At 59.3% G+C, this 23,065-nt stretch overlaps 9 protein-coding genes across 9 annotated transcripts; 4 read left to right on the top strand and 5 right to left on the bottom strand.

Annotated features, from left to right (window-relative positions):
• The first annotated feature begins 90 nt into the window (after positions 1-90).
• BDZ90DRAFT_229847 (PIN domain-like protein) lies at positions 91-5,580 on the top strand. Its single transcript, XM_025505239.1, has one exon. It carries the CDS (start codon positions 215-217, stop codon positions 5,411-5,413), a length of 5,199 nt encoding a protein of 1,732 aa, XP_025365468.1. The 5' UTR covers positions 91-214; the 3' UTR covers positions 5,414-5,580.
• On the bottom strand, positions 5,351-6,750 carry BDZ90DRAFT_229846 (scavenger mRNA decapping enzyme). Its single transcript, XM_025505238.1, has 2 exons — positions 6,000-6,750; positions 5,351-5,919 (listed from the first exon to the last, which is right to left on the bottom strand). Exons 1-2 carry the CDS (start codon positions 6,723-6,725, stop codon positions 5,506-5,508), a joined length of 1,140 nt encoding a protein of 379 aa, XP_025365467.1. The 5' UTR covers positions 6,726-6,750; the 3' UTR covers positions 5,351-5,505.
• A 96-nt stretch (positions 6,751-6,846) lies between these two features.
• BDZ90DRAFT_26082 (hypothetical protein) lies at positions 6,847-10,175 on the bottom strand. The gene is made up of 3 exons (XM_025508299.1): positions 9,288-10,175; positions 8,131-9,216; positions 6,847-8,068 (listed from the first exon to the last, which is right to left on the bottom strand). The coding sequence occupies exons 1-3, from the start codon at positions 10,048-10,050 to the stop codon at positions 6,969-6,971; spliced, it is 2,949 nt and encodes a 982-aa protein (XP_025365466.1). The 5' UTR covers positions 10,051-10,175; the 3' UTR covers positions 6,847-6,968.
• A 629-nt stretch (positions 10,176-10,804) lies between these two features.
• Positions 10,805-14,126, top strand: BDZ90DRAFT_26080 (hypothetical protein). Its single transcript, XM_025508293.1, has one exon. It carries the CDS (start codon positions 11,108-11,110, stop codon positions 14,003-14,005), a length of 2,898 nt encoding a protein of 965 aa, XP_025365465.1. The 5' UTR covers positions 10,805-11,107; the 3' UTR covers positions 14,006-14,126.
• Positions 14,127-14,231: 105 nt separating this feature from the next.
• On the bottom strand, positions 14,232-16,649 carry BDZ90DRAFT_257906 (hypothetical protein; the record flags this gene model as incomplete). Its single annotated transcript, XM_025508012.1, has 1 exon — positions 14,232-16,649. One exon carries the CDS (start codon positions 16,647-16,649, stop codon positions 14,232-14,234), a length of 2,418 nt encoding a protein of 805 aa, XP_025365464.1.
• A 192-nt stretch (positions 16,650-16,841) lies between these two features.
• On the top strand, positions 16,842-17,965 carry BDZ90DRAFT_229843 (UPF0220-domain-containing protein). The gene is made up of 2 exons (XM_025505237.1): positions 16,842-17,416; positions 17,500-17,965. The coding sequence occupies exons 1-2, from the start codon at positions 16,868-16,870 to the stop codon at positions 17,581-17,583; spliced, it is 633 nt and encodes a 210-aa protein (XP_025365463.1). The 5' UTR covers positions 16,842-16,867; the 3' UTR covers positions 17,584-17,965.
• A 268-nt stretch (positions 17,966-18,233) lies between these two features.
• On the bottom strand, positions 18,234-19,669 carry BDZ90DRAFT_225504 (methionine adenosyltransferase; the record flags this gene model as incomplete). The annotated part of the gene is made up of 4 exons (XM_025504673.1): positions 18,234-19,017; positions 19,093-19,282; positions 19,303-19,502; positions 19,617-19,669. The coding sequence occupies 4 exons, from the start codon at positions 19,667-19,669 to the stop codon at positions 18,234-18,236; spliced, it is 1,227 nt and encodes a 408-aa protein (XP_025365462.1).
• A 457-nt stretch (positions 19,670-20,126) lies between these two features.
• On the top strand, positions 20,127-21,686 carry BDZ90DRAFT_277274 (alpha-L RNA-binding motif-containing protein; the record flags this gene model as incomplete). The annotated part of the gene is made up of 2 exons (XM_025508992.1): positions 20,127-20,178; positions 20,249-21,686. Coding segments are annotated over 2 exons (1,447 nt in total), but the record flags the coding sequence as incomplete, so codon positions are not given.
• A 528-nt stretch (positions 21,687-22,214) lies between these two features.
• Positions 22,215-23,054, bottom strand: BDZ90DRAFT_229841 (hypothetical protein). Its single transcript, XM_025505236.1, has one exon. It carries the CDS (start codon positions 22,751-22,753, stop codon positions 22,355-22,357), a length of 399 nt encoding a protein of 132 aa, XP_025365460.1. The 5' UTR covers positions 22,754-23,054; the 3' UTR covers positions 22,215-22,354.
• Positions 23,055-23,065: the final 11 nt, after the last annotated feature.

Below are 23,065 nucleotides of genomic sequence, written 5' to 3'. Positions count from 1 at the left end.
CAGACCCTGAAAGACAAGCGGAGACGACCAACGGACAGAGATCAAGATGCAAAGTCGACTGGCTGCACTGCGCCTCGCGCTCAGCAACATCTTTTGCCATCTTACTCATGACGACGATTTGAGGGCAGCAGAGGGGGGACACTTGCTGCTCAGTCGTCGCCATTTCACCGATCCCGAAGCTGCTCCATCATCACACCCCTGATCGCCCGCCACCATGGGTGTCCAAGGCCTGTGGTCTCTGCTGCAGCCGGCGGCGAGGCCGATCAAGCTCGAAGACCTCGAAGGGAAGCGCTTTGCAGTCGACTCGTCCATCTGGCTCTATCACTTCAGAATGGCAATGAGGGACAAGGAAGGTCGTACACTCTCCAATGCGCACATATTGGGCTTCTTTTGGAGAATATGCAAGCTACTCCACTTTGGCCTGAGACCCGTCTTCGTCTTTGATGGTGGCGCGCCAGTCATGAAGAGGCAGACGCTGATTGGGCGCAAGAACCGTAGGCAGGGAGCAAAGGAGTCGCATGCACTTGCTGCCAAGAAACTTCTCAATGCCCAGCTGCGTCAAGCTGCCCTGGAGCATGTCGCCGTTGGATCGGGAGGGGGGTCATCGTCCAGGCAGGGTAACGCTGATGCGGACGGCGACAACGACGAGGGAACGGGAATGGGCAGCAATGTCGTCTATCTGGATGATTATGGCGGCTCATCAAATGCTGCCGCTGGCCCTAGCCGGCCAGCAGCTCCTCCTCAACAGGCCCGACTCGATGGTAGCAGCTCAGCCTCACCGTCCAAGGAAGGCGCAGCGAAGAAGAAGAAGAATATCGACTACCATCGCGACCCATATGCGCTACCCAACCTCGACCAGGATCTTAACACAGTAACAGCCTCGACAAGCGCAAGCGGCAGCGGTCGTGGTGAAGCCGCAGGCTCAAAGAAAGGGCGCCGCCAGGACTTCCGCTTCGCCACAGATGCTGAGCTGAGACATCTCGTCTCATCCATCACGCCCTCGGACATCGACATGTCCTCTCCCCTCTTCCGCTCTCTTCCCTTTGAGCTCCAATACGAGCTGGTAGGAGACATGCGTGCTGCATCACGCGGTACATCGTACAAGCGTCTGCAGAGCATGCTGCAGACCTCGCCCACGGCCATCGATTTTTCCAAGGCGCAGATCCAGAATCTCAAGACGCGCAACGAGCTCACTCAGCGGGTTCTCGATGTGACAGACGAAATTGGAGATGCCCATATTAAGGTGCCCATCAGAGTGGCAGGAGAGCGTAACCGCGAGTACGTGCTAGTGCGTAAGGGCGGGGACGAGACGGGCTTTGTGCTCGGGGTGCGAAATCAGGAGGGCACTAGTAAGGAAAAGGCCATCGTGGTGGGGAGCAATGAGCAAGTCGACGTCTCTTCCGACGAGGAAGATGACGAAGAAGATTCCTTCGAGCAGCGCAGACGTCAGCTGGCGCGCAAAAATTACCGCGACGAGGACGACGACATCGAGTTGGACGAGGTCGAGGTCCCTCACCAGTCCACCTCAGCCTCTCCTCGCAAGAGTGTCTCACAGTCTCCATCATCGCTCAATGCTTTCCGACCCTCCGACGCCAACAATCCAGACGTGCGCCGCGCCCTTGCGGAGCAAATATTGAGCAGGCGTGCAGAGGAGCATATCAGAGAGAAGATGCGTGAGAGAGGGATTGTGAACGAGGACGAGGTGCTGGAGGAGCAGCTCAAAGCTGCGAGACAACGACTGAAGGAGGGCGGGAAGGCTGCGGATCTTTTTCCTGGGGTGGGCAGGGGCGACAAGTCGTCGCGGGCATCTGCGAGTGGCAGTGTTGGCGGCGATGCAGCCATTGCTACTGCGCTTGCGGCATACTACGAGAATGACGGCGACGAGGCCAGCGCTGATGAGACAGACGACGATGCCGGCGTTGAGATCGCGGAGATGACGCAAGATCTGTCTGCGACAGAGAGGCGTACTCGTCGTGTGCAGCGACCCGCGAACGGAGAAACAATCGCGATCTCTGACGACGACGAGGCAGGATCATTGGACGACGTAGATGCAGACGTGCCGTTGGAGAGCTTCAGCGCTGACCAGTACGCCGGTGCTCTTGGTGAAACTGGGACGGCGGATCAGCCGTCGGAGGGCTTCAGCGTCGACGACTATGCAAGCGCGTATGGCGGCGGAGGAAACGTCGATCAGACCGCTGCTGACGAGGAAAACATCGAGATGGAGGACGTCCAGCCTGAGGCCAGCGCGGCGCGAGAGCAGGACGACACAGCCATCCGAGAGAAGGAGTCGACGCTTCGCCCATCTGGTGACCCGTCCGGGCCTGTTCTTGGCTTCCGACGTTCAGACAGACCTGGCCTGCCTGGTCGCCTTGATCCGAAGCTCTTTGAGCGGCGCAAGTGGTACGACGGACAAGCAGAGGAAGAAGAGGACGTTCCAGGCCAATCAAGCAAGTCTCCATCGAAGATGAGCTCTGTAGCCAGCCCTGCGAAGAGTCTTGCGTCAGAGGTCACTCATCCGCGTATCAAGCAGTCCGAAAGCCCCAGCCCGTTGAAGAGACCGCCAGGCGCCCCAGCCAAAAAAGCAGCAATGTCATCGTCGCCTCTGAAGACAAGCGCCGCTCACCCGAGGGGCAAGATGGCGGACTCACCTAGCCAACTGAAAGCCACGCCGCTGCGTGCAAGTCCTAGCAAGTTGCCACCAGCCGATTTAGTGTTCAAGAAGCCAGAAGCTCGATCGATCAAACCAGCTCTCAAGGATCAGCAGCCAGAAATCGGTACAACAAAGACCAAAACAGACGAGGCGGGCCGTGCAGAGCCGGACATGGAGCCCTTGCCCAAGAACGATGACCTGGCGGCAACTGCGATGCTCAACGACCACAGTCCGCGAGCATCTGCCGAGCTCGAGCAGAAGGGTGAGCAGAAAAATAGCCCAGCGTCACCGGCCGCCGCTGAGGTTGTGGACGCCCCAGCCGCTCCTGGGCCTGCGGTCAATCTGCCTAGCGATAAGCTGGCACAGGCGGCTGCTGGTGTTGAGGAGGAAGAGATCACAGCGCCGTCGCCTCTTCAATCAGGGGAACAGGAGAAGGAGATGTCGGAAGCAAGCGGCAAGACGACAGTCTCGCCGACGCAGGCGTCTGGCGCTCAAGCTTCGCGCTCGTCCTCGCTCTCCCCGATCCCGGCAAATGCGACCCTGGACAACGACGTCTCTACTGTCAAGGAAAGAGGCAAAGTCGCAGAAGTCAGCCCGCAGCGCCGTCGCTCCCCCTCGCTCGACTCAGATGGTGGCTCGCCGATTGAGTGGTCTGCAAGCCCCTCACCCGAGCCACCCACGCTTGGTGCCGACGGCTTTCCTTTGCCAACTGCCGAAGAGCTCGAGCAAATGGACGTCGAGTACGAGGAAGAGGCTCAAGCAATGCGAGCTGACCAAAGCGACATCGCTGCTTTCATCAGTAACACCAAAGGTCAAGGGCTCATCGAAGCGCAAGCCCAGCTAGCACGCGAGGTCCAAGCATTGAAAGCCGAGCATGTCAACACGAAGAAGAGTGAAGAGGAGATTACCCGCCAGATGGCCAGCGAGATTCAGCTCATGCTGCGCCTCTTCGGCTTGCCATACATCACCGCCCCTATGGAGGCTGAAGCGCAGTGCGCTGAGCTTGTCAGTCAGAAATTGGTCGACGGAATCATCACCGATGATTCGGATGTGTTCCTCTTCGGAGGCACGCGGGTGTACAAGAACATGTTCAACAACAACAAAGTGGTGGAGTGTTTCCTACTCTCCGACATCCAGCGGGAGCTTGGTCTCGATCGCGAGAAGCTGGTGCGCTTGGCCTACCTACTCGGCTCTGACTACACCGAAGGCCTGCCGAGCGTTGGGCCGGTGGTCGCAATGGAAGTCCTTTCGCTCTTCACTGGGCCGGATGGGCTGTTGCGCTTCAAAGATTGGTGGATGAAGGTCCAGAGCGGCAGAGACACGCCGGACGACACGAGGGGGAAGACGATGCGACGTATCAAGAAGACGCTGGCGAACAAGGTGCATCTGAGTGAAGACTGGCCGAACGCAAAGGTGCTCGATGCCTACTATGAGCCCGAGGTGGACTCGTCCGACGAGCCCTTCCAATGGGGTCTGCCCGACCTGGACAATCTGCGCACTTACCTCGGCGAGTACCTTGGCTGGCCGACGACAAAGACAGATCAGTACGTCGTCCCTGTTATCGAGGCGCAGAGTCGTCGCTCAAGGGCGAGGGGCGGGGCGAACCAGTCGACGCTGGACCGCAACGGATTTTTCGACGTCTCGGCGGGTACGGGAGTCTATGCGGGAAGACAGCTCCCCAAGTACGGATCGTCTCGCTTGCAGAACGTGGTGGACGGGTTCAGACAGGCCAATAAGCGCGCGGCTGCGGCAGCACCCGCTTCTACATCACCAGCAAAGGGGGACGCGGGCGCGCAGGGTGATGGAGACGACTTTGAGGTGATCGCCGGCCCCTCAGACGCATCAACGCGGGCGCAGCATGTGCCAGAGGAGAAGATCGGCAAGGCCATGGGCGCCTCGAGGCCCATTGTGCGGCGAGAGCAGATGCGCACAACCAAGAGGGATGCACAGCGTGAGCTCGATGCCAATATTGCCGCGCTTGAGGGCGAAGGCGCGGACAAAGCGGAGGCTACAGCCGGCGCCAAAGGGAAGGGTAAGGGTGGCAGGCAGCGCACGAAGCGCGGAAGGAAGACGGCGCAGCAAGACGTTGAGGACGAGGAGGAGACAATGAGCTCCGATACTTCATCGGAGGAAGACAATGACGAGGACGGCGACCAGGAGTACGTTGCCTCGAGTAAAGGCAAACAGCGTCAGACGGTTGGAGGCAAGAAAGGTGCCACCACGGCGAGGGGCAGAGGTAGAGGAGCGGCTCGAGGACACAGCGGCGTTGCGCGGGGCCGTGGACGAGGTCGTGGACGTGGTGGCGCTGCTGCTGCTAGTGGTGGGTCGGCTGCAGGAGCAGGCGACGACGATGAAGACAGAGCAGCATCAGCGCCTGCCGACGATGGTGACGCTACCGCCTCACCAGGCGAGACTGGCGCAGAAGCCCCCGCAAAGAAACGTCAACGCCGCTCTGGACCGCGCGAATCAGCCCTCACCGTCCCTCAGCAGCACGAGCGGCGGCAACGCAAACATCCTCATCTACATGCTGGACGTACAATGCGACTGGATGGGCCTATGCCAGAGAGCATTGGTGAACCTCTCGGTCGGCCAAGGCGAGCGTCGAGCTCTACTAGTGGTGGGAGTAGCAGGAGTAGGAGCGGCAGCGTGCATAGCCCGATGAGGAGCGCTTCGAACTCAACCTCGCGGCCTGGCATGCAGAGAACTGGCTCGTCTAGGAGGATCGAGATTGAGTTGAGGAGCGATGAGGAGGATGAGGAGTAGGTAGCGAGCGAAAGTTCTTTCTTCTATCAATCTGTAGCATCTCTCAACCCCGCAAGCATTCACGTGAATATCGTCTGGTCGCCTTCTGCATCTCATCCTCGCAATACCCCCAGTAGCTCATGCCTAGCTCCTAGCGCGCAACCGATCGTCCTTTGCTTCATCTCCACTCCCAGCTCCAACAGATCGATGACATCATCCAGCAAATGTGCCTGCCCCACGATGGCGCCAGCGTGAGACGTATAGTCTGCTGAGAGCACATGAACGTGCAGGTGGTAATAGGACGGGTGGTAGTGAAGGAAGCACCGCACCTTCTTGCCCTGGTCATCGACGGAGCCCAGTCCGTACTTCTCTGCTACGATTTGCGATGCTACGCTGCGTATCTTGCGAAGCAGCGGACTGTGAGAGGGTGTGAGATCGCGAAGGGAGCGCAAAGATCTGTCCTGAACAATGGCTTGGAGATAGAGTGATGAGAGCGTCTTGCGATCCCACTTGAGGTCGGGCAGGAGCTGTGCATGCGGGGAAGGGGGAACACATCAATTGTCGAAGAGAGGGCGACGAAGAAAAGCGAGGCTGCACCTCTACTCACGACGAAACCCATCATCGGATCTTCATCTCTGTACACGACATTCTCCTGCTCCTTTTTGCCCTCCAAGATATTGTAGACCCACTGAATCCGCTTGGGATCCTGTGCGCTGATCCAGGGCAAAGTCTTCTCGCTGTACATTTGCGGCGTCTCGTAAACCATTATCTTTTCCTGGGCCGAGTGCTTCTCGATGTGTGAGGAGGTAGCTGGGCGGATGAGGGTGAGTTTCACGTCTGGAGGAGAGGTGACGAACGAGGACCCAATCCGGGCCAGAAGCCATGTATAGATGTCGTTGTGTCCGAGGGACTGGATGTCTGAGAGGTTGCGGAGCTGAATGCTCGTCGAGAGGGTTGATGATGCTGTCGTGTCGTGGCGACCATCCTCGGCGCCATCAGTCCTATCAAGCTTCACCTTCTTCGTCTCCCGCCTTCCGTCCTCGGGCGCAGCTGCCTGTCCGTTTCCCTTCTCACCGCCTTCGGTCTCGCCGAGCGCACTGTAGAAGCTATCCTCAAAGTGTGTTTTCTCCAGCAGCACGATGGCTTGCTCACGCTCTCCACCACCGTTGTTTACCGTCTCGCCGTCGCCCTGCGCCGGCAGGGTGCCCAGCAACGCAGCACTCCTCGTCTTGGCGTCTTGGCTGAGTACCCTCACCAGCTGAAAGCCCGCAAGGAAGGCCGCAGCTCCACCTGCCGGGGCGTTATTGTCCTCTGCTCCTGAAGTGGAAGCCATGCTGCGCTTTGCGATGTTGAGGGTGGGAGGTAAGAAGGCGGACAGGCGGGCCGAGATTAGCGCGGAGAGGAAGTCGCACAGCGTCACGGCCAAGCAGGAGCTCACAAACCACGATGGAATGTCTCGAGATCAACGCTGCATTCGAACAGGCAATACTGCTACTCTACAGAAGTGCGATTCAACGAGCCACAATCACAACCATGCGTGCCCATCTTGACGTCGTCTTCCCTCGGAGTGTCTCTCTCACACGATCGCCACCCCCGCGATGACGTTGAGCAGCATGGCGTCGACCTCAGGATGCTCTCGCTGAAGCCAACCATCCATTTTCCTGAATGTCTCAACTCCTTTGCTCTCCAGTACCTCAACATCGTCCGACTTCTCCGCCTGAGGGTACATTGCCTCTCCCCAAAGTCCTGAATAATCGATGCGCAGCCTCGACTGGTCTCGCAAATGATGCGAGGCAACCGTGTCTGCCTCATTCTGTGGGTCAACCCTGACTAGCTCCTCGTGATCCGCCATGCTGACCACACCATCTCTCTTGTCCTCCCTCGCCTTGGCTGCCTCGAGCTGCTCAGGCTGCAACTTCAAGAGAAGCGAGACGCTCCAGGTGTCTTGGCCGAAGCGGGAAACTTCCTTGATGTGGTGACGACGGTATCCGGCAGGCGGGGTGACGGGCAGGTCCCACTCGAGTATCTCCCCATCAAAGGCCAGCACGCTCCAAATGATGCGCGGGTGATCCACATGGAGAGTGACACGTCGTGTGCCGGTGGTGAGGTCGAGAGTCTCGTCGACGGCACGTACAACGAAGCTTGATGATGATGAGGAGGAGGAGCCGCTGTTCCAGCGCGTGACCTCCTTCGAACCAGCCGCAGGGTCGGGCAACCTGAATTTGTACGGCGTAATGAAGGCCGAGACTGGGTACAGTATATCGAAGTCAGGGTTGCGCTCGTTCATCTCCTGAAGCTCAGCCACCCCGTCAGGCATGCCCAACTGCTCTTGCAGGCCGGCAGCTAGCCCGGCAAAGATGCTCGGCGGGGAAGGGTCTGCCGATCCGAGGTTCATCCACCACTGTCCTGAGGTGACGTTGTGCACTTGGTGGACGAAGAGGCGCTGTGGGTGCATCTCGTCGAAGGGCTTCACGGTGGGCGAGGCATAGATTGCCATGGCTATGACAGAGGTGGTGACGGCCGCCATGATCGCGCGGCGCAGTGCTGGTTGTCCGAAGCGGTGAGCGAGGGGCACTAGCATGGGAAGGCTGAGGAAGCTGAGCGCGGCGACGATTGAAGCGAGGATGTGGTCCGCCGGCGAGATGTCGCCCGTGCGACCCATGAGAGGAACGAAGACTAATAGCGGGCGAGGGATTGTTAGCTTTGCGCATTCGCGATATGCGCCTCGCCGCACTCACGGTCAAGGAAGCTAGTCAGACCCTCTGTGCCTACAACGGCCGGCGTGATGGCTAGCACGAAGTACGTAGCCGGGTGCACGCGCTTGTTGACAGCAACGCGCTTGAGCTCGATCTCTCCCCAACCCACGAGCGCAAAGTCATTGATCGTGATGGCGACGAGCAAGGTCAGAGCTCCCAGGGCGCACAGGTAGGCCGATCCAATGGCAAATGCGTTGAGACCGATGAGACCGGCGAGGAAAAGGAGGATGAGACCGTTGAGTGACGCTCTCTCGAGGTACGGCTGGTGCTCGCGCTGAATGAGCTTCGAGATGCCTAGCTGAACGGCCAGGATGGCCGCGATTGCGGGAGGCGCATAGAGGGGGACGGGTAGCCATTCGTGTGAGAACCAGCTCAATGGTTTGCGAAGCCCCTGAGTCATGACGAGAGCTGCAGCATTGCTCGCGATAAGGGCGGCAACGAGGCTTCCAAATGCGCCCAAGATGCTGAGCGTTGTAGCCTTGAGGGCTCCAAAGTGCTTGTCGGCCTTGACGCTCGACTGCAGCTGGAAATTCGTGAAAGCAGACATACCCATGGATAGACCTCTGAAGATTTTCGCAGGCAAGTTAATGAAGAGCGAGCCCAGCAGGGAGAAGTAGATGGGGGCCTCGTACTTTGGCGTGAAGGCGATACTGGACAGCTGCGACGTCGGGTCGGTGATGAGATATTCTACGATTCCCAGAACGTTTTCGCCGAAGTGCTGGACTACACCACGGTCGATGTACTGCGGTATGTCCTTCCTCGTATGGTACAGGTACGAGTTACCCACAATGGCCATATCGAGCCCACCCTTGATTTTGCCGTATTCCATGAACTGCCGGTAGTCTGTGTCGCTGAGCACGATACCGCTAGAGAAGACGTCGTTTGCGAGTACCGTGGCGAATGGGTGAGGTGCATGACGGTACGCACGGATCATCTCAGGATTGGAGGCTTGGAAGACGAGCTCTGGGCCCGAGACGCCACAGGCTTCGAGGTTGACAACGGACTTGACGGACGGGACCGTGGAGTGGTTGGAGGTAATGTAGAGGTGCGACGCGTCTTGGAAGGATTCTGGGCGTGGGGAAGAGAGGAAACAAGATGAGTTGATCAGACACTACAACGTCTCTGCGCACACAACTTACCCTCGCCATTGTTAAAGAGAAGGATGGCCGAATGCCTCAATGGTTTCCTGTTGGCGCCGGGCGTCGTCAAGATGCGGACGAGCTCCATCATGATGCCGACGCCTACGCCATCGTCGGCGGCCCCAGGCGAAGGGAGCGTCGAGTCAAGATGAGCATTGACAAGGACGCTGTTGGCTTTGGACGCCTCAGTGCCATCCGAGACGCGGACAATGACGTTTGACATGCCATAGTACTTTTTGTACACCGTCGAATCCAAGAAGTCGAATCGATGTGCACCGTTGCCGATCTGCTGCCAAACTTCTACCTCGACGTTGCCAGCCTCTGGTCCCAGATTGTGTGTACCCTCAAATTTGCGCAGCTCCTCGAGCAACCACTCCTCTGCGCGTACGTGTTGACTCGTACCGACGATGCGGTACCCAATCTCGACGGACAGCTTGTTGATGAGATTGTGCACATTCTCCTCGCAGAAGAGGGCGCCTCGACCTGCAGCCTCTGATGCTGCAGTCTGGAGTGATGAGATGGGTGCAGGCAGACGATAGTGGAAGAACAGGGCCGTCGAGGCGACTGCAATGAAGAAGGCGGCTAGGGCAACGAGGAATCGAGGCGAGTTGGGCGTGGGAGCCGGACGCGTCGTGCGAGACGGCTGCGTCGTCGATGATGCCCTTGGAGCGGTCCTTGGCGAGCCGTTGGATGTCGCTACGGCGTCTGCCTTCTTCGCAGATGCACCGTTGCCCTTGGCAGCAGTCGCCTTCTTCGGAGGCATCTCGAGCGGATGGGACTGAGGGTATGTAGGATCTCGAGGAAGAAGATGTCGGGCGTGGCCAGCCGCTGCGACTTTCTCCACTTTCAATCCTCCCGCGTCACGTCCTTCCACACGCCGCCGGCCCCGCACTCCTCAATATCATCAGATCGCGGCAGCATAGTCCCGGTGCCAGGCACTTAAGCTCGTCTTTGGGCGGGACAGAGGTGCTCATCGATTGCTGATGTGGCTTGGCGCGAACAGTGCCATCGCTTTACGCCAGACAAAGAGGCTCATCAAGAGGACCAGAGAGACTTTGGCTCCTGACCGCCTCCCTCGCAGAGGCAAAGCACCCTTCCTCGAGAGCATCTCCTCTTCCCTGTGGATACCTTCGATAGACTCGGTCGTGATTCCCACGCTTTGAAGAGAAGACGAAGGTCTGGCACTTGACTCTGTGACTACAATCTGGGGCCATTCACATCTTTGTGGTGTTTTCGCGCCCTTACTGAGCTCGGGGCTCGTCGGCCGCTCCGTCTGAGAGGAGAAGCGCCGCCGGAGCTGAGCTTCCGGCCTTGCTATTGCTTGCTCGCCGGTAGAAATCTACCCGACGGAGTTTAGCTGGGCCCTAACGAACGAATGAGCGCTCCAAAACGGCTTGGCAACACTGAGCTGACCTTGGTCATCAAGGGCTCCCATGACATCTCTATCGTCTTGAACCAAACAATCATACGACCCGTCGACAACACCAGCTCCTTCTTGGGTTGCACCCATCCCTCTTTTCCTTTTCTCGATAGCCCACACGCATCCACTTAACGTCGTCGCCAAGCAAGCGAAGTACGCAGGCAAACAGACCTCGCCCACCTCACGCGAGCGGGACACAGACGCCGCTTTCGACTGGGTAAAACGCCCGAGAGAACCTCGACAACGACGACTAGCCGGCTAAAGCACACAGCGGCGGCTCAGCTTAGTTCCTCTCTCTTCACTCTTCTCATCATCCTCAGATTTGACATTTACACGACGGCGATGAAGAATTGAAGAGCATCGTCTACACAGCATAGATTCACCCAGACTCGCGCGCGTCATGCCGTCCTCTGCTGAGGCATCATCGTCGCGCTCGCCGCCGACATCACCAAAGCGAGCGCCGGTACCACGATCAATCTCATACGGCAGCTCAACTCGATCGCCCCCATCATCTTCTCGACCTCTCAATCCTCCGCAATACTCATACGCGGGCGATGGGGAAGGCGCTCACGCCTCGTCCTCATACAACGCCTCGGGCTCTCTAGCAACTCGCACGCGATCTCGCTCCGTCGGCTCAAAGTCTCGCGATGCTGCCGTCGTCCCACTAGAGGAGCACGCGCAGATAGGCCATGCATTGGATCGAGGGCCGGGCACGCCTGACTTCACACTAGGCGCAGCAGCAGCAGCAGGCTCGCCGTCCTCCTCACCCACGAGGAACCCCACCAAGGGCAAGGGCAGGCTCCAGGATATCATGCGAGATGGAGGTGATGGTGGAGGGCCATCTGCGCCTGTGCCCGAGACTGCTCGCAGGCCGCGCTTGACCACTCGATTGAGGTCCTTCTTTACCTCCTCTCCTGATACCTCGACGCCGCTCGCCGACTCGGACGCAGGGCCACCCAAGGCTCGCACCAGCAACGAGTACGAGCGCAACAACGGAGCGCCTCTGTTGCGCCCGTCGCCTCTCGTCGTACCCTCGGCGAGGCAAGCTGGCATTCAGCCCTTTGGACTCCACGGCCTCAATGACGACTCGCCCCCGCTGACGCCTACGAGTGATGAAGGCTACGAAGGTCGGGCAAAGGGGCATGGCAAGTGGCCCAGCTGGGCGCCTCAAGGCAACTCTTCGTCCGAGCAAATGTTGACGCCGCCCTTGACGGCTTCGATGCCGGCCACCAGTCGTACAGACTCCCCAGCTCTGTATGCGTCCTCAGCTATGAGCCTAGGCACGGGCGGCGCTCTTGCCTCAGATGGACTCCTACCACGCAACATTGCCAGCCATGGAGTATCGACTACGCCACGCCGAGCCTTTTCGATGCGTGACGTGACGGCCCAGTTCGAGGCGGGCCTGCGCTCGCGCTCTCTGCGGCAACATATGCCTACCCTTCTCATGCTTCTCACTTTTTTCGTCTTCTCGACCCTGGTCGTCGTGCTCCTTCTCACGACGCTACCCCTGCGCATGCCGTCACACAGCCTCACGCAGCTGTCCCTCTCAGAGATGCGGGACCTCTGCCTCTCGCTACGGGACTACGCCTCGTCCAACTCGCACGCATACCATCACACGCTCTTCGTGCTATGCTTGTTCTTTACGTACAAGCAGGCATTTAATGTGCCGGGAAGCATTGTCTCCAACATCGTCTTCGGAGCGCTGTTCGGCACATGGCGCGCTGCCATCTGGCTCAGCATCTTCACGGCCATCGGAGGCTCGGGAGCTGCAATCATGAGCGCGCTCGTCGCCCCGCTTGTCCTCAAGATGCCCGGCATGACCAAGGCCGTCGGCGTGATGCGCAAGGCTTTAGGCGGAGGCGTGGGTACCACAAGCCAGCACATCCCGCTGTCTCGGAGAGGGTCGCGCGACCAGTGCCAGCAGCGCAGGCGTCAGCACAATCGATCAGCGACGCCTTCGAGGTCGAGGCCCCGCAGCGCCTCGCCGTACCCCGCACGCGCCAACTCGAAGGGGTCGGGGGGTAGCAGCAGCGGCAATCTGTACTCGATTTTGCTCCTTCTCCGAGTTCTGCCTCTCACCCCGTATGGAGTCATGAACATCGCCTGCGGCATTCTCAACGTACCGCTGCTGCCCTTCGCAACGACGCTGGCATTGGGTTCCCTACCCTGGAACGCTGTAACAGCCCAGCTCGGTGAAATCCTGGTCGAGGTCGTCGCGGCTCTACCCGTCGATGCGGCCCTCGCAGATGCCACCACCACCCTAGGCGAGCAGCTGGACGCTGGCGGTTTCCACGACGCCCCCCTGAACCCAGCAGTGCTACACGATGTCCTTGCATCCGAGAGGACGAAGCTGACCAGCGCGGCGCACAAAGCCGGCGGCGGACTCAAGATCCTCATGGCCAAGATTTGGACGAGAGAGATGCTCCTCAAGCTCGTTGGACTCAGCATGCTGTCCTTGGCGCCTGTGCTGCTCGGAAGGTGGTGGAAGGCTAGGCAAGCGGCGCTGCAGAAGAAGCGGCGAGTTGAAGCTGGGGAGACCAGAGCGCGGGAAATGGCTAGGGCGGTGAATGCCAAGAAACAGCATTTGGGTGCGGATGAAGGTGTCGGGCTGGTCATGCCTACGGCGGGGGCCTCTGCAGGCGCCGACCTGCCCTCTTGGGTCAATCAATCGTCAGACGATGATGCCAGCGGCCTAGAAGAAGGCGAGGGGGAGGGCGGCGAGACCTGGGAATTCGACAGCGACTTTGACGATGACGACGACTACCCAGGTAGCGAGCCCGATGACGGGGAGAGCGGTTCAGCAGAGAGTCTCGCCTCGCCTACCTCATCGACTCTGGGCAGTTTCGCAGCCAGCGTGGCAACTAAGACCTCACACGTCGGTCCAGCACTGATTGCCTCCCTCACTCGAAGTGCAAGCCGCAACTCGTGGACGCATGGCGTGATGAGGAAGAGCAGTGGCGTGGCGGCCTCATCTAGCCCACAAAGCTTCCACCATGCTTGGCAATCCACCAGTATGGATCCCTCATCCTCTGGCTCCTCAAGCAACGACGTCTCCATTTCCTCAACGCACAACCGATCAGCCTCCAAGAGCTTCTTCGGCCCCACGGGACCAACGACTCCCCAGTTGGAGAAGGCACAAGACTCCTTCTTTGATACGCGAATCCATCCGACGATTGATACCTCCACGCCCACTCGATGGTATACGCCCGCACACTCAAGACAGGCATCGGCCGCTTCGCCTCCTCCTGGGAGTGGGGCCAAAGAGCCCAAGAGGTTGCGCGGGGTGGTGATCTCGTAAAGGGCGTGCATCGCGCGTTGGTTTGCAGTGGATTGCCTGCTGCCACTCGTACGACGCCGACGCAAGGCGGACGAGCTGCTCCTGCCCCAGACGAATCTTCGTACATTACACTCATACCACTTCGCTCCTTCTTTCTCCTTCTTTGCTGAATATGTGCATGTCGCAAATGAGATACCTCTCATGGACCTTCTACAAGATATGCTCCGTCTGCTCTCACGTCTGCTTCTCACTCCTCATCGTCATCATCTTCCTCCTCCTCCTCCGGTCCCCATTCGCTCCACAGCCTTCTAACCTCCTTCGTCTGCTCAGCCTCCTCCTCTTCTCCACCACCTGTGCAAGCCCGCCAATCAGCACGCTCCGGCACGCCCAGGTATTGGGCTAGGGTGGTGCGTGCAAATTGATAGTCGAAGCGCGGGCCTCGGCCACCGCTAGCGCCCGGTGCAGAGGGGGAGAGATCCATGAGGAAGGTGGCGCTCTGAGGTGCGGAGGAAGAGGAGGAAGTAGGGGGAGGAAGGGAGATGTGCATCTCAAAATACTCTTCCTCGCCCGTGGCATGTGCCGCAAGGCGACGCTTTGCTTTCTCCTGGCCGGGCTTGACTGGTAGCGGGGTGGTGTCCGGCTGCACCTCTTTGAGATCGTACCCTCTCTCCTCGGCAGCTTTCTGGACAAAGCTCAACAGATCCTCCCCTCCCTGTATCGCCGCGGGTACAGGAACACACTGCACCTGCAAATGACCCGCCCTGGTGTTGCTCAGTTTAACCACAGACCAGCACGCCAGCCCAAAGCCGTGATGCGCATACATTCCCTCCAAGCTAGCGAGATGACTCTCTACCTCATCCCTGAGCTTGCGCATATTCTCCGCCGGGCCGGCAAGTGTAGCCACATGCGCTATCGGCACCAGTAGCACATGTCCACCACCCGGTACTCTTTTTGGTCCAGGAGGGGGTAGTTGTCCCTTGGGCAAGGCCACGTACAGATCTTCGGCGATGGAGACGACAAGGTGCTTAGCACACTGTGGGTTCGACAAGCAGAACCAGCAGTCTGCGGGGCCAACCATCGTGACCGGCTCTCGTCTGCGGCGAAGTGGCTCGAGAGCCGCTTCTGCCCCTTCGGGTTTGGAGGGAAGGCCATTGCTGGTGGCGCCGCTGCGGGAGGAGGAGGATTGCACTGAGTGCGGGCAGAGACGAATGTAGTGATCTGCTGAGCCGCAGATTCGACAGATGTACCCTGAGGGTGGGGGTGCATCGTCGCTGCGTTGTTGATGGGCCTCGCCACGTTGCTTCTTGGCTCCACCGCGTTGCTGCCACCTGAAATTGACGGCGCTGTCCAGCCCTTGATCCGTATCATCGTCGTCTGCTTTGCGCTTGCCACCGTTTACGGTCGCCATGGGCGGCGGCCCAAAGGGACTCATCGTCGATCCCTTCGGCGGCGGAGCTGCGGCTCCCGCTGACCCGGCAAAGGCGAGATTGAGCGCGACAAACCAGCGCACCTTGCTCGCATTGGCTGCTTTCGCAAGAGAGATGAATCGGGTAGTCCGCGAATCGGTTGCAGCAGTAACTGCACGCGGCATGGCGCTGTTCGCTCCGGTGCCCGCAGATCGCGCTTGCGGTGCTGCGGGGGTCATCGAAGTGGTGTAGGGTTCTCTCTCCCAAAAGACGCCATCGCTCTCCTCCCCAGCCTCCATCGGCGCAGGCGTAAAGACGTAGCGTGGGCAACTTCTTCTTGTGAGCTCAGCCAAGCAGGGTAGACCCCATGAACGGGCTTCCTCGGTGAGGCCTGCAGGCGGAAAGGTCTTGGAGAATAGGGAAACGCCGGAGGGCCAGGAGGGAAGGAGGAGAATGTCAACGTGCGGTCTTGAGGGTGGAGTCGCTGCTGCGGCGGCAGCGGCCATGAGGGCTTGAGTCGCTGCGCGGGCTGCTGCTAGGGTTTGATGCTGGACTGAGGAGGATGAAGAAGGGGCGGGTGGAGTCGGCGAGATTGGCTGAAAGGCCTTGTGCGCGCTGAGTCGGTTGATGGTCGAGGGAAGGATGTATCGACTCTCCTCTTCCTCCTCGCCATCTGTGTTCTTCTCCGCTGGTTGTCTCTGAACCTCTTTTGCCCAAGCCTCAGCATTCCACTCTCCACCGCATACAGCCACTCGCAGGCCGCGTCTCTCTGCATCCTCATCGACGACATAGTCTCCACCTCTCGCCCTAGCAGCCCTCCGTATCGCTTCCGCATCTGCTTTGTCCTTTGATACCCAAGTGACCTGATCTCTTGCTAGCCAGTAAAGGTTGTCCGCCAAGCGAGTAGGCAGCCTATCGCCATTTGAAGTCGTCGCTGCATCTTCTTCCGCCTTGACGAGGTCCCTTACCCGCTTGGGCGGTCTTGCTCTCCCGTAGCCCACGTATGTAGGCATCGGAAGGGTCATTTGACCGTCCAAAAGGCGCTGCTCGTCTTCATTGAGCTCGTCATCACTGCCAAAGAAGTCTCCAGTGACGAAGAGGGCATCAAAGGGCCCGTGCTTTGCCTGGATGGCGGCAGTCTTGGACACCAGACCGGTGATGTTGCCTCGTGCGGGGCCGACTGACAAGATCTTCATCGCCTCCGTTGATGAGGACGAAGAAGAGGTTGCCGCTGCCTTGGACGAAGAGGCTTCTGGCATGTTGATGCTGAATTGTCGTGTGAGAAGAGGAAGAAATGTGCAGAGGCTCCCAAACGCGATTTGAGCAAGGCGGAAGCAGAAGGCCAGTGCCAAAGCCGTCGTCGCGTGCGGGCTCAGGACGACGGCATCCGCGAGGGCTCTTCTCCACACCTCGCCGTCCCTTCCCTCCTTTCCTCCCTCGCACCTTCAACCATTACCTCCTTCTCTTCGCCACCGCCATGTCCTACTCGCGATCCCGTGGATACGACTCTAACCGTCGTGTCTGTCTCGTCCCTCTTCCCACCCATCTCCTCCCGACATGGCTCACCTCCCTCTTCTCGAAGCGCACACTAGGCATCTACCTCTCCGGGGCTCTCTTCGCCATCGGTTGGTGGACTTTCCTCGACGCAGTCATCCTGTCGTCCATCTCTGCTCGCCCTCCTCCAGGCGTAGGACGCGGTGAGCCATGGGACGGGAAACCGGAGGTAGTCGTCTCCTTCGCAGACTGGATCCCTGGGATTTGCGGGACGCTGGGGATGATAGTGGTAAATCTGATTGATAAGAGCTTGCTTGCAGAAGCAGGCCTTGGTGGGGCATTGTTCGGTGGCGGCGGTGGTGGGGGAGGGGGAGCATTTGCGGGTGACGCGACTATGTGGCGGGCTAAGCTGTTCCTCTTCATTGGATTTGCCCTCATGGCTGGCGGTTTGGCAGGGAGCATCACGGTGTTGGTCGTCAAGTACCTCGTGCCTGGCTACCCGGAGTACTACGGTGTCGCGAACGTCGCGCAGGTGTGTAGGCACATTGAGGAGACAAGGCTATCGAGACGGAGAAGCTGACACCGCATCGTGCTCTTCTGCCCACGCACACACAGAACACGGCCCTCATGCTCTCGACCATCTCGCTTTGGATTGCACAGCAGACGGAGGGGGAGTACGACTACAACCTTACGATCTAGAATGCATTTGCGTCGAGCACGATAGCACATGCTCTTGAACGCCGGTGAAGTTCAGAATGAGACGCGACGACGGCGAGGACATTGCCGGATCGATGAGGCTAGGCGCCCTGACGTGCTGTGCCTCGCTCTTGTCGTTGATACTGCGGCTTCTCTCCCTGGCTATGATGTCGCTGAGCTGCAGAGCGGCTGATCATTGATCCCAGATGGACGCCATGGCGAGTCGTATACGGGTGATGGTAGGGATGCAGTTTGCCGCTTGACCGCTCGCTGGCAATCAACGAGCTCATCACTCACACCGCTTGGAGATCGAGCGCGATGCTCACACGACTGCTGGAAGCTAGCTGTATTTGATGGTATTACATTGGCGGTTGAAGCCCCAATACTGATATGTGACAAACGAACGAAAATATATGATGCTGAAAAGGCGAGGAGTAGGAGGAGGAGGAGATAGGGAGGTATGCGGCGGCCCTGCAGAGGATGTTTGTTGGGCCGACGACGTAGGTGGTCTAGCGGAGAGTAGAGAAGAAGGAAAGGGAGGAGAGTGCGCGCAGATGGGATCGAGAGCTACGGACGACTAGGGATGTTGAGACCTCTAGTCGAGCCGAGTCCGAGCCAAAAGACCTCTCCTGATGTAGCAGCGCATCGCGCGCTTAGAACTTGAGAGAGACGGGCTTCTCCCACGAGTAGTCGTCGTGACCGAAGTGACCGTAAGCAGCCGTCTTGCGGTAGATGGGCTTCTGGAGGTCGAGGGTCTTGACCATGACTCCGGGACGCAAGTCGAAGTTCTTCTCGATGAGGTTGACGAGGTCAGAGTCCGAGTGCTTCGAGGTGCCGTAGGTCTCGACGAAGAGACCGACGGGGCGAGCGACACCGATGGCGTAGGCCGACTGGACGAGGACACGGCGAGCGAGGCCAGAAGCGACAATGGACTTGGCGATGAGACGGTTGATGTAAGCACCCGATCGGTCGACCTTGGAGAAGTCCTTGCCGGAGAAAGCACCACCACCGTGGGCACCCCAACCACCGTAAGTGTCGACGATGATCTTACGGCCAGTGAGACCGGCATCACCCTGGGGACCACCAATGACGAAACGGCCAGAGGGCTGGATGTGGTAGACGGTGCGCTCGTCAATGTACTTGGCAGGGATGACCTGCTTAACGACCTTCTCGAGGACTTGCTTGCGGAGCTCCTCAGTCGAAATCTCCTCGGCGTGCTGCGTCGAGACGACGACGGTGTCGACGCGGACGGGGATGAGGGCACCACCGTCCTTCTTGTACTCGACGGTGACCTGAGTCTTAGAGTCAGGGCGGAGCCAGCCGAGAGTGCCGTTGCGGCGAGCGACGGCGAGGGCAGCATTGAGCTTGTGGGCGAGAGAGAGGGTGAGGGGCATGAGCTCGGGGGTCTCGTCGGTAGCGTAGCCGAACATGATGCCCCTGCGCGCAGATGAAAGTGTGGTCATGACATGAGCGATAAGCATCAAGGGTCGTTTTCGACTGCGCGCTACTCACTGGTCTCCGGCACCGTGGTTCTCAATGTCACCGTGGTCAAGACCCTGGGCGATGTCGGGCGACTGCTGCTCAATGGCGACGAGGACGTTGCACGTCTTGTAGTCGAAGCCCTTCTCCGAGTCGTCGTAGCCAATCTCTGCGGGCATGAGGGTGGGAGAGACTGATGAGCCGACATAACTAGCCTTTGCCTCTGCAACGCCGATTGCTCACCCTTGATGGTGTTACGGATGATCTTCTGGTAGTCGAGCTGAGCCTTGGTGGTAATCTCACCGAAGACCATGATCATACCAGTCTTGGAGGCAGTCTCGCAGGCGACCTTGGAGTTGGGGTCCTGGGCAAGGCAGGCATCGAGGATGGCATCCGAGACCTGGTCACAGATCTTGTCTGGGTGACCCTCTCCGACTGACTCGCTGCGTGAGAGCGAAGGGTGGGCACAGATGATGGAGGGGGCAGGTCAGTGCATGGACATTGGCATCGAGGGAAGAGAGCGACATGGTTCTCGCTGCTCGCTGGACCGCACTCACGAGGTGAAGAGGAAGTGGCCCTCGGGGAGGATAGCCTTGCCGTTCTGTGCCATTGTGAATAAGTGGAAGTGGTAAGAAGTGGGTGGTGGTAAAGGGAGAAAGGAGTGGGGAGACGCGAGCTGCTCAACTTGGCCGCGGAGGAAGATCTCAACTGTCGGGTGCGCCGCCGCCGCCGTCTGAAAGGCGAACGTGGATGGAGGCTCAGTGCCTCCGGCCTCAACAATTGCGTGACGACCATGCAGCCTCTCTCCCACATGGCAAAAAGACCGAGTCCGAGCGTAGCGTCGAGCGTCGAGCGGTCGTGCGTCGAGACGAGGTCATCCGTCGACGACGGAAATCGGAGCCGCCAGACAGGCCCTCGAGATTGGATTGACAAAAGTGTTGAGCCAAGGGCCGGCGAGAAGGTCGGGCGACGGCGGCGACGGCGGATAGAGGGTGAATTGCAAGTCATCAAGTTCGTCGCCATCACCACCACCATCAGCATTACCGCTCGCCTGGATCCGACGCGACGATGAGGAAGGCTGCGAGGGCCGTCAAGACCCACAATGCGCTCCCGCGTATGGTAAGCAGCGAGTAGATTGATTTTCCTGTCCACGCCGTGCTGACCTGCGCCCTCTGTCCTGCTGACGCAGTCGTGGTCGCCTGAAAACCTCTACAACCTCCTGTCACGCTCCTTTGTCCCCTCTTTGGCCAATGACACCAACTTCAGGCAGACTTACGGCACCATGTACCACCAACGATGGCGCTCAAAACGCATGATCCGCGCCTATCACGGCGATCACCTGCCTGAGAGCAGATTCAAACGATGGTTCCTGCCAGTCGAGCTCCCTTCCTACACCAATCCAGCAGCATCAGGCTCGTCGAAGCCAAGACCCGGAGGCATATTTGAGGGCGTGTCTAGGGGAAGACAAGAAGGCAATGCGCAGAAGCTGCCCATTGCGAGCTTGTTTGTGCGGGAGATTGAGAGGAGACTGGATACCGCTGTCTTCAGGTGTTGCTTCGCCCGCAGTGTGTGGGAGGCGAGGTCGCTCGTTGTTCAGGGCAAGGTCAAGGTCAACGGCGTCAAGCTCAATGATCCCAACCGCTTGTTGGAGCCTGGAGACCTCATCAGCGTAGAGGCATCAGCGGTGCCGATGTTGTCGCCTGAGCTTGAGAGGAGGGCGCAGAGGAGAATTGCGGCGGCGAATGCGGGGACGCTGGAGGCCGAAGGAGCGTCAGCAGAGGAGGCGTCAGAAGAGGCAGCATCAGAGGCTGCTGCGACAGAAAAGCAAGAGGAGGGAAAGGGCAAGACAGAGCCCGAAGAGACTAGCGAGTCTGCTGAAGCCACCTCTGGAGAAGGGGAGACAAAGGAGGCATCACATTCCGAGAAGAAGCAAGCCAAGAAGGAGAAGGCAGCGGCTTCGGCTCCAACAAGAGCGCCTGGCGTGCTCCCCTTCAACCTCCCGCCATTCGCCGCTCCGTCCCTCTTCGTCCCTCCCTACCTCGAGGTCTCCTTCGCGGCCTGCTCGGCCATCTACCTGCGTCACCCGACGTTGACTTTTCACCAGCAGCAACAGCAGCAGCAGCAGCAGGATAGGGAGCAAGGGCAGTCAAGCGATGAGTCTGCTCCTAGTGCCCGCAACTACCGCCCAGCCCGAACGATTGTCTGCTCCGACCTGCCCACCCCCTATCACCCCTCGTCAGAAATGTTCTCCCTAGCATGGGAGCACTACGCAAAGAACTCGCCGCGCGTTCGCGGAGACCTGCGTCGCCTCAAAATGACAGCCAGAGTCGGCGCCGCGGACGGAGCGAGGATAGAGGGAGAGGAGCGTGGCGGTTTTACGCAGGCTAGGGCGCTCGATGGATGGAAGAGACTGCAGGCGCAGAGGAGGGGATGGACAAAGAGGAGGAGTACCGTCAGTGGAACTAGCGAGGCTACGGCTGGGCAGAGGAGATTGGGCGTGCCTGTCAGCAAGGCCGGGAGAAAGGCGTTGATGAGGAAGATGAGGATGAGAGTCATGAAGAAGCCGAAGACGGGCAAAAAGTGAAGGCGTGCGGGCACCTGACAATCCAGCATGATACATCCCACTCTTTCCGGTGACTCAAGCCTGCCAGATTGACCATGAGACGGTACCGGCTGATTTGCTGGCTCTAGCTATGATACATTGGCATACATGCCGTCCATCCCCGTCTTTCGTTACCTCATCTCGCCTGCCCACCCGTTCCATCAGCGGCAGCTCCGCCCGTACTAGCCTTGGACGCTACCGACGAGTGCTCCCTCAGCCTTCCCATCGGACTACTCGCTGCATCCTCTGCTGCGACAGAGAGGAGGCGGGACTTGTCATGAAGCTCCTGCGGCGCTGTGCCCCGGAATGACAGATAGTAGGTGCGAGACGGTGCCGCAAGGGCGTCGGACTGGAGCGGTGAGCGTGCAGGGAAAGTATCGTGATTAGCGTCCACATCATGATCAAAGCCTCTGCCCGGAGCTCACCAGCACAACATGTACGCTCTGGACGCTCGTGAATCTCGCTGCGAAACGAGCCAAGGGGTATTCTTGTATCCTATCCTCCGCATTAGCTACTGTAGCGTCCTGCTCTCGCAGCAGAAAGTCAGCCTGTGGCAGGCCAGAGCTGGGAGGGCCGGTCGCAGGGGCGGTCGACGGTGGGTCGTCGGTCACGTCGTCGAAGTCGAGGCCATTGGGGCGATTGACGTAGAGGCGGACCCGCTGCGGTAACAGCAGACGAGGGATGTGCGTCAATTCATGAGGACTGTCGATACGAGCTGCTCTCTGCTGCGCTCACCCGCGATGCATCCTCGCCGCTTCCCTGATTGATCAGAAGCGACGAGATCTTCACCGCCTGCGAGAATGGTATGTTGACAATGAGATTCGGCCCGTCCAGCGACTCTGTACAGTCGCTTAGATCCGCTCTGCGATGCCATGGCTTGAGCGCCTTTCTCGCCGCCTCTGCCAAGTCAGCTCGAGGTGGCCCAACATTGACGCCGTAGACGCCTCGCAGATCGATATACTTGTACAGACTGTACGAGTCCATCGACTCTGAGCTTGGCGCACTGCTTGATGGTGCGGCGTCAGTGCGCACTCGAGGACCGAAGAGCCCCGCCGGCAGGTCTGATGGCGGCGGCGGTGGCGGCTCGGACATGCTGAGGGGAAGAGCCGTGAGATGGCAATGCAGATTGGAACGAAAGGCAGTCGGGCCTCGTCAGCGGCGGACAGGGCTTTTTGCGCACAAGCCACGCTGTGTCAGTTGCAGATCCAAGGCTGGCTGAGACATCGACATCGCCGCCGGGCCGTAGTAACGAGGCTCGCAGGCAACGGTGATGCGGTAGGTCTCCTGGCGGCTATGCCCCTTGCCCAAGCCGTCCCAATGGCTGCCCTTTCTTCGCCAAGGCAGCCATCTCTCAAGAGCCGTTTGCGGCGCCGTGGTCGTCGACGGCAAAGAATGGCACCACCT

This window comes from Jaminaea rosea (genome assembly GCF_003144245.1).
Source record: "Jaminaea rosea strain MCA 5214 unplaced genomic scaffold BDZ90scaffold_1, whole genome shotgun sequence".
NCBI lineage: Eukaryota > Fungi > Basidiomycota > Exobasidiomycetes > Microstromatales > Jaminaea > Jaminaea rosea.
The sequence above is the reverse complement of the archived record's forward strand: the minus strand, read 5'-3'. Positions and strand labels throughout refer to the sequence as shown.

Excerpts from the sequence above, each read along its gene's own strand:
- BDZ90DRAFT_229847 (XM_025505239.1), top strand. The coding sequence starts at position 215 with ATGGGTGTCCAAGGCCTGTGGTCTCTGCTGCAGCCGGCGGCGAGGCCG.
- BDZ90DRAFT_229846 (XM_025505238.1), bottom strand. The coding sequence starts at position 6,725 with ATGGCTTCCACTTCAGGAGCAGAGGACAATAACGCCCCGGCAGGTGGA. Across the intron at positions 5,920-5,999 it reads ATCCGATGATGGGTTTCGTC|CTCCTGCCCGACCTCAAGTG; the intron begins GTGAGTAGAGGT and ends CCGCATGCACAG.
- BDZ90DRAFT_26082 (XM_025508299.1), bottom strand. The coding sequence starts at position 10,050 with ATGCCTCCGAAGAAGGCGACTGCTGCCAAGGGCAACGGTGCATCTGCG. Across the intron at positions 9,217-9,287 it reads TCTCTTTAACAATGGCGAGG|AATCCTTCCAAGACGCGTCG; the intron begins GTAAGTTGTGTG and ends CCCCACGCCCAG. Across the intron at positions 8,069-8,130 it reads TCTGACTAGCTTCCTTGACC|TCTTCGTTCCTCTCATGGGT; the intron begins GTGAGTGCGGCG and ends GCCCGCTATTAG.
- BDZ90DRAFT_26080 (XM_025508293.1), top strand. The coding sequence starts at position 11,108 with ATGCCGTCCTCTGCTGAGGCATCATCGTCGCGCTCGCCGCCGACATCA.
- BDZ90DRAFT_229843 (XM_025505237.1), top strand. The coding sequence starts at position 16,868 with ATGTCCTACTCGCGATCCCGTGGATACGACTCTAACCGTCGTGTCTGT. Across the intron at positions 17,417-17,499 it reads GTGTCGCGAACGTCGCGCAG|AACACGGCCCTCATGCTCTC; the intron begins GTGTGTAGGCAC and ends ACGCACACACAG.
- BDZ90DRAFT_229841 (XM_025505236.1), bottom strand. The coding sequence starts at position 22,753 with ATGTCCGAGCCGCCACCGCCGCCGCCATCAGACCTGCCGGCGGGGCTC.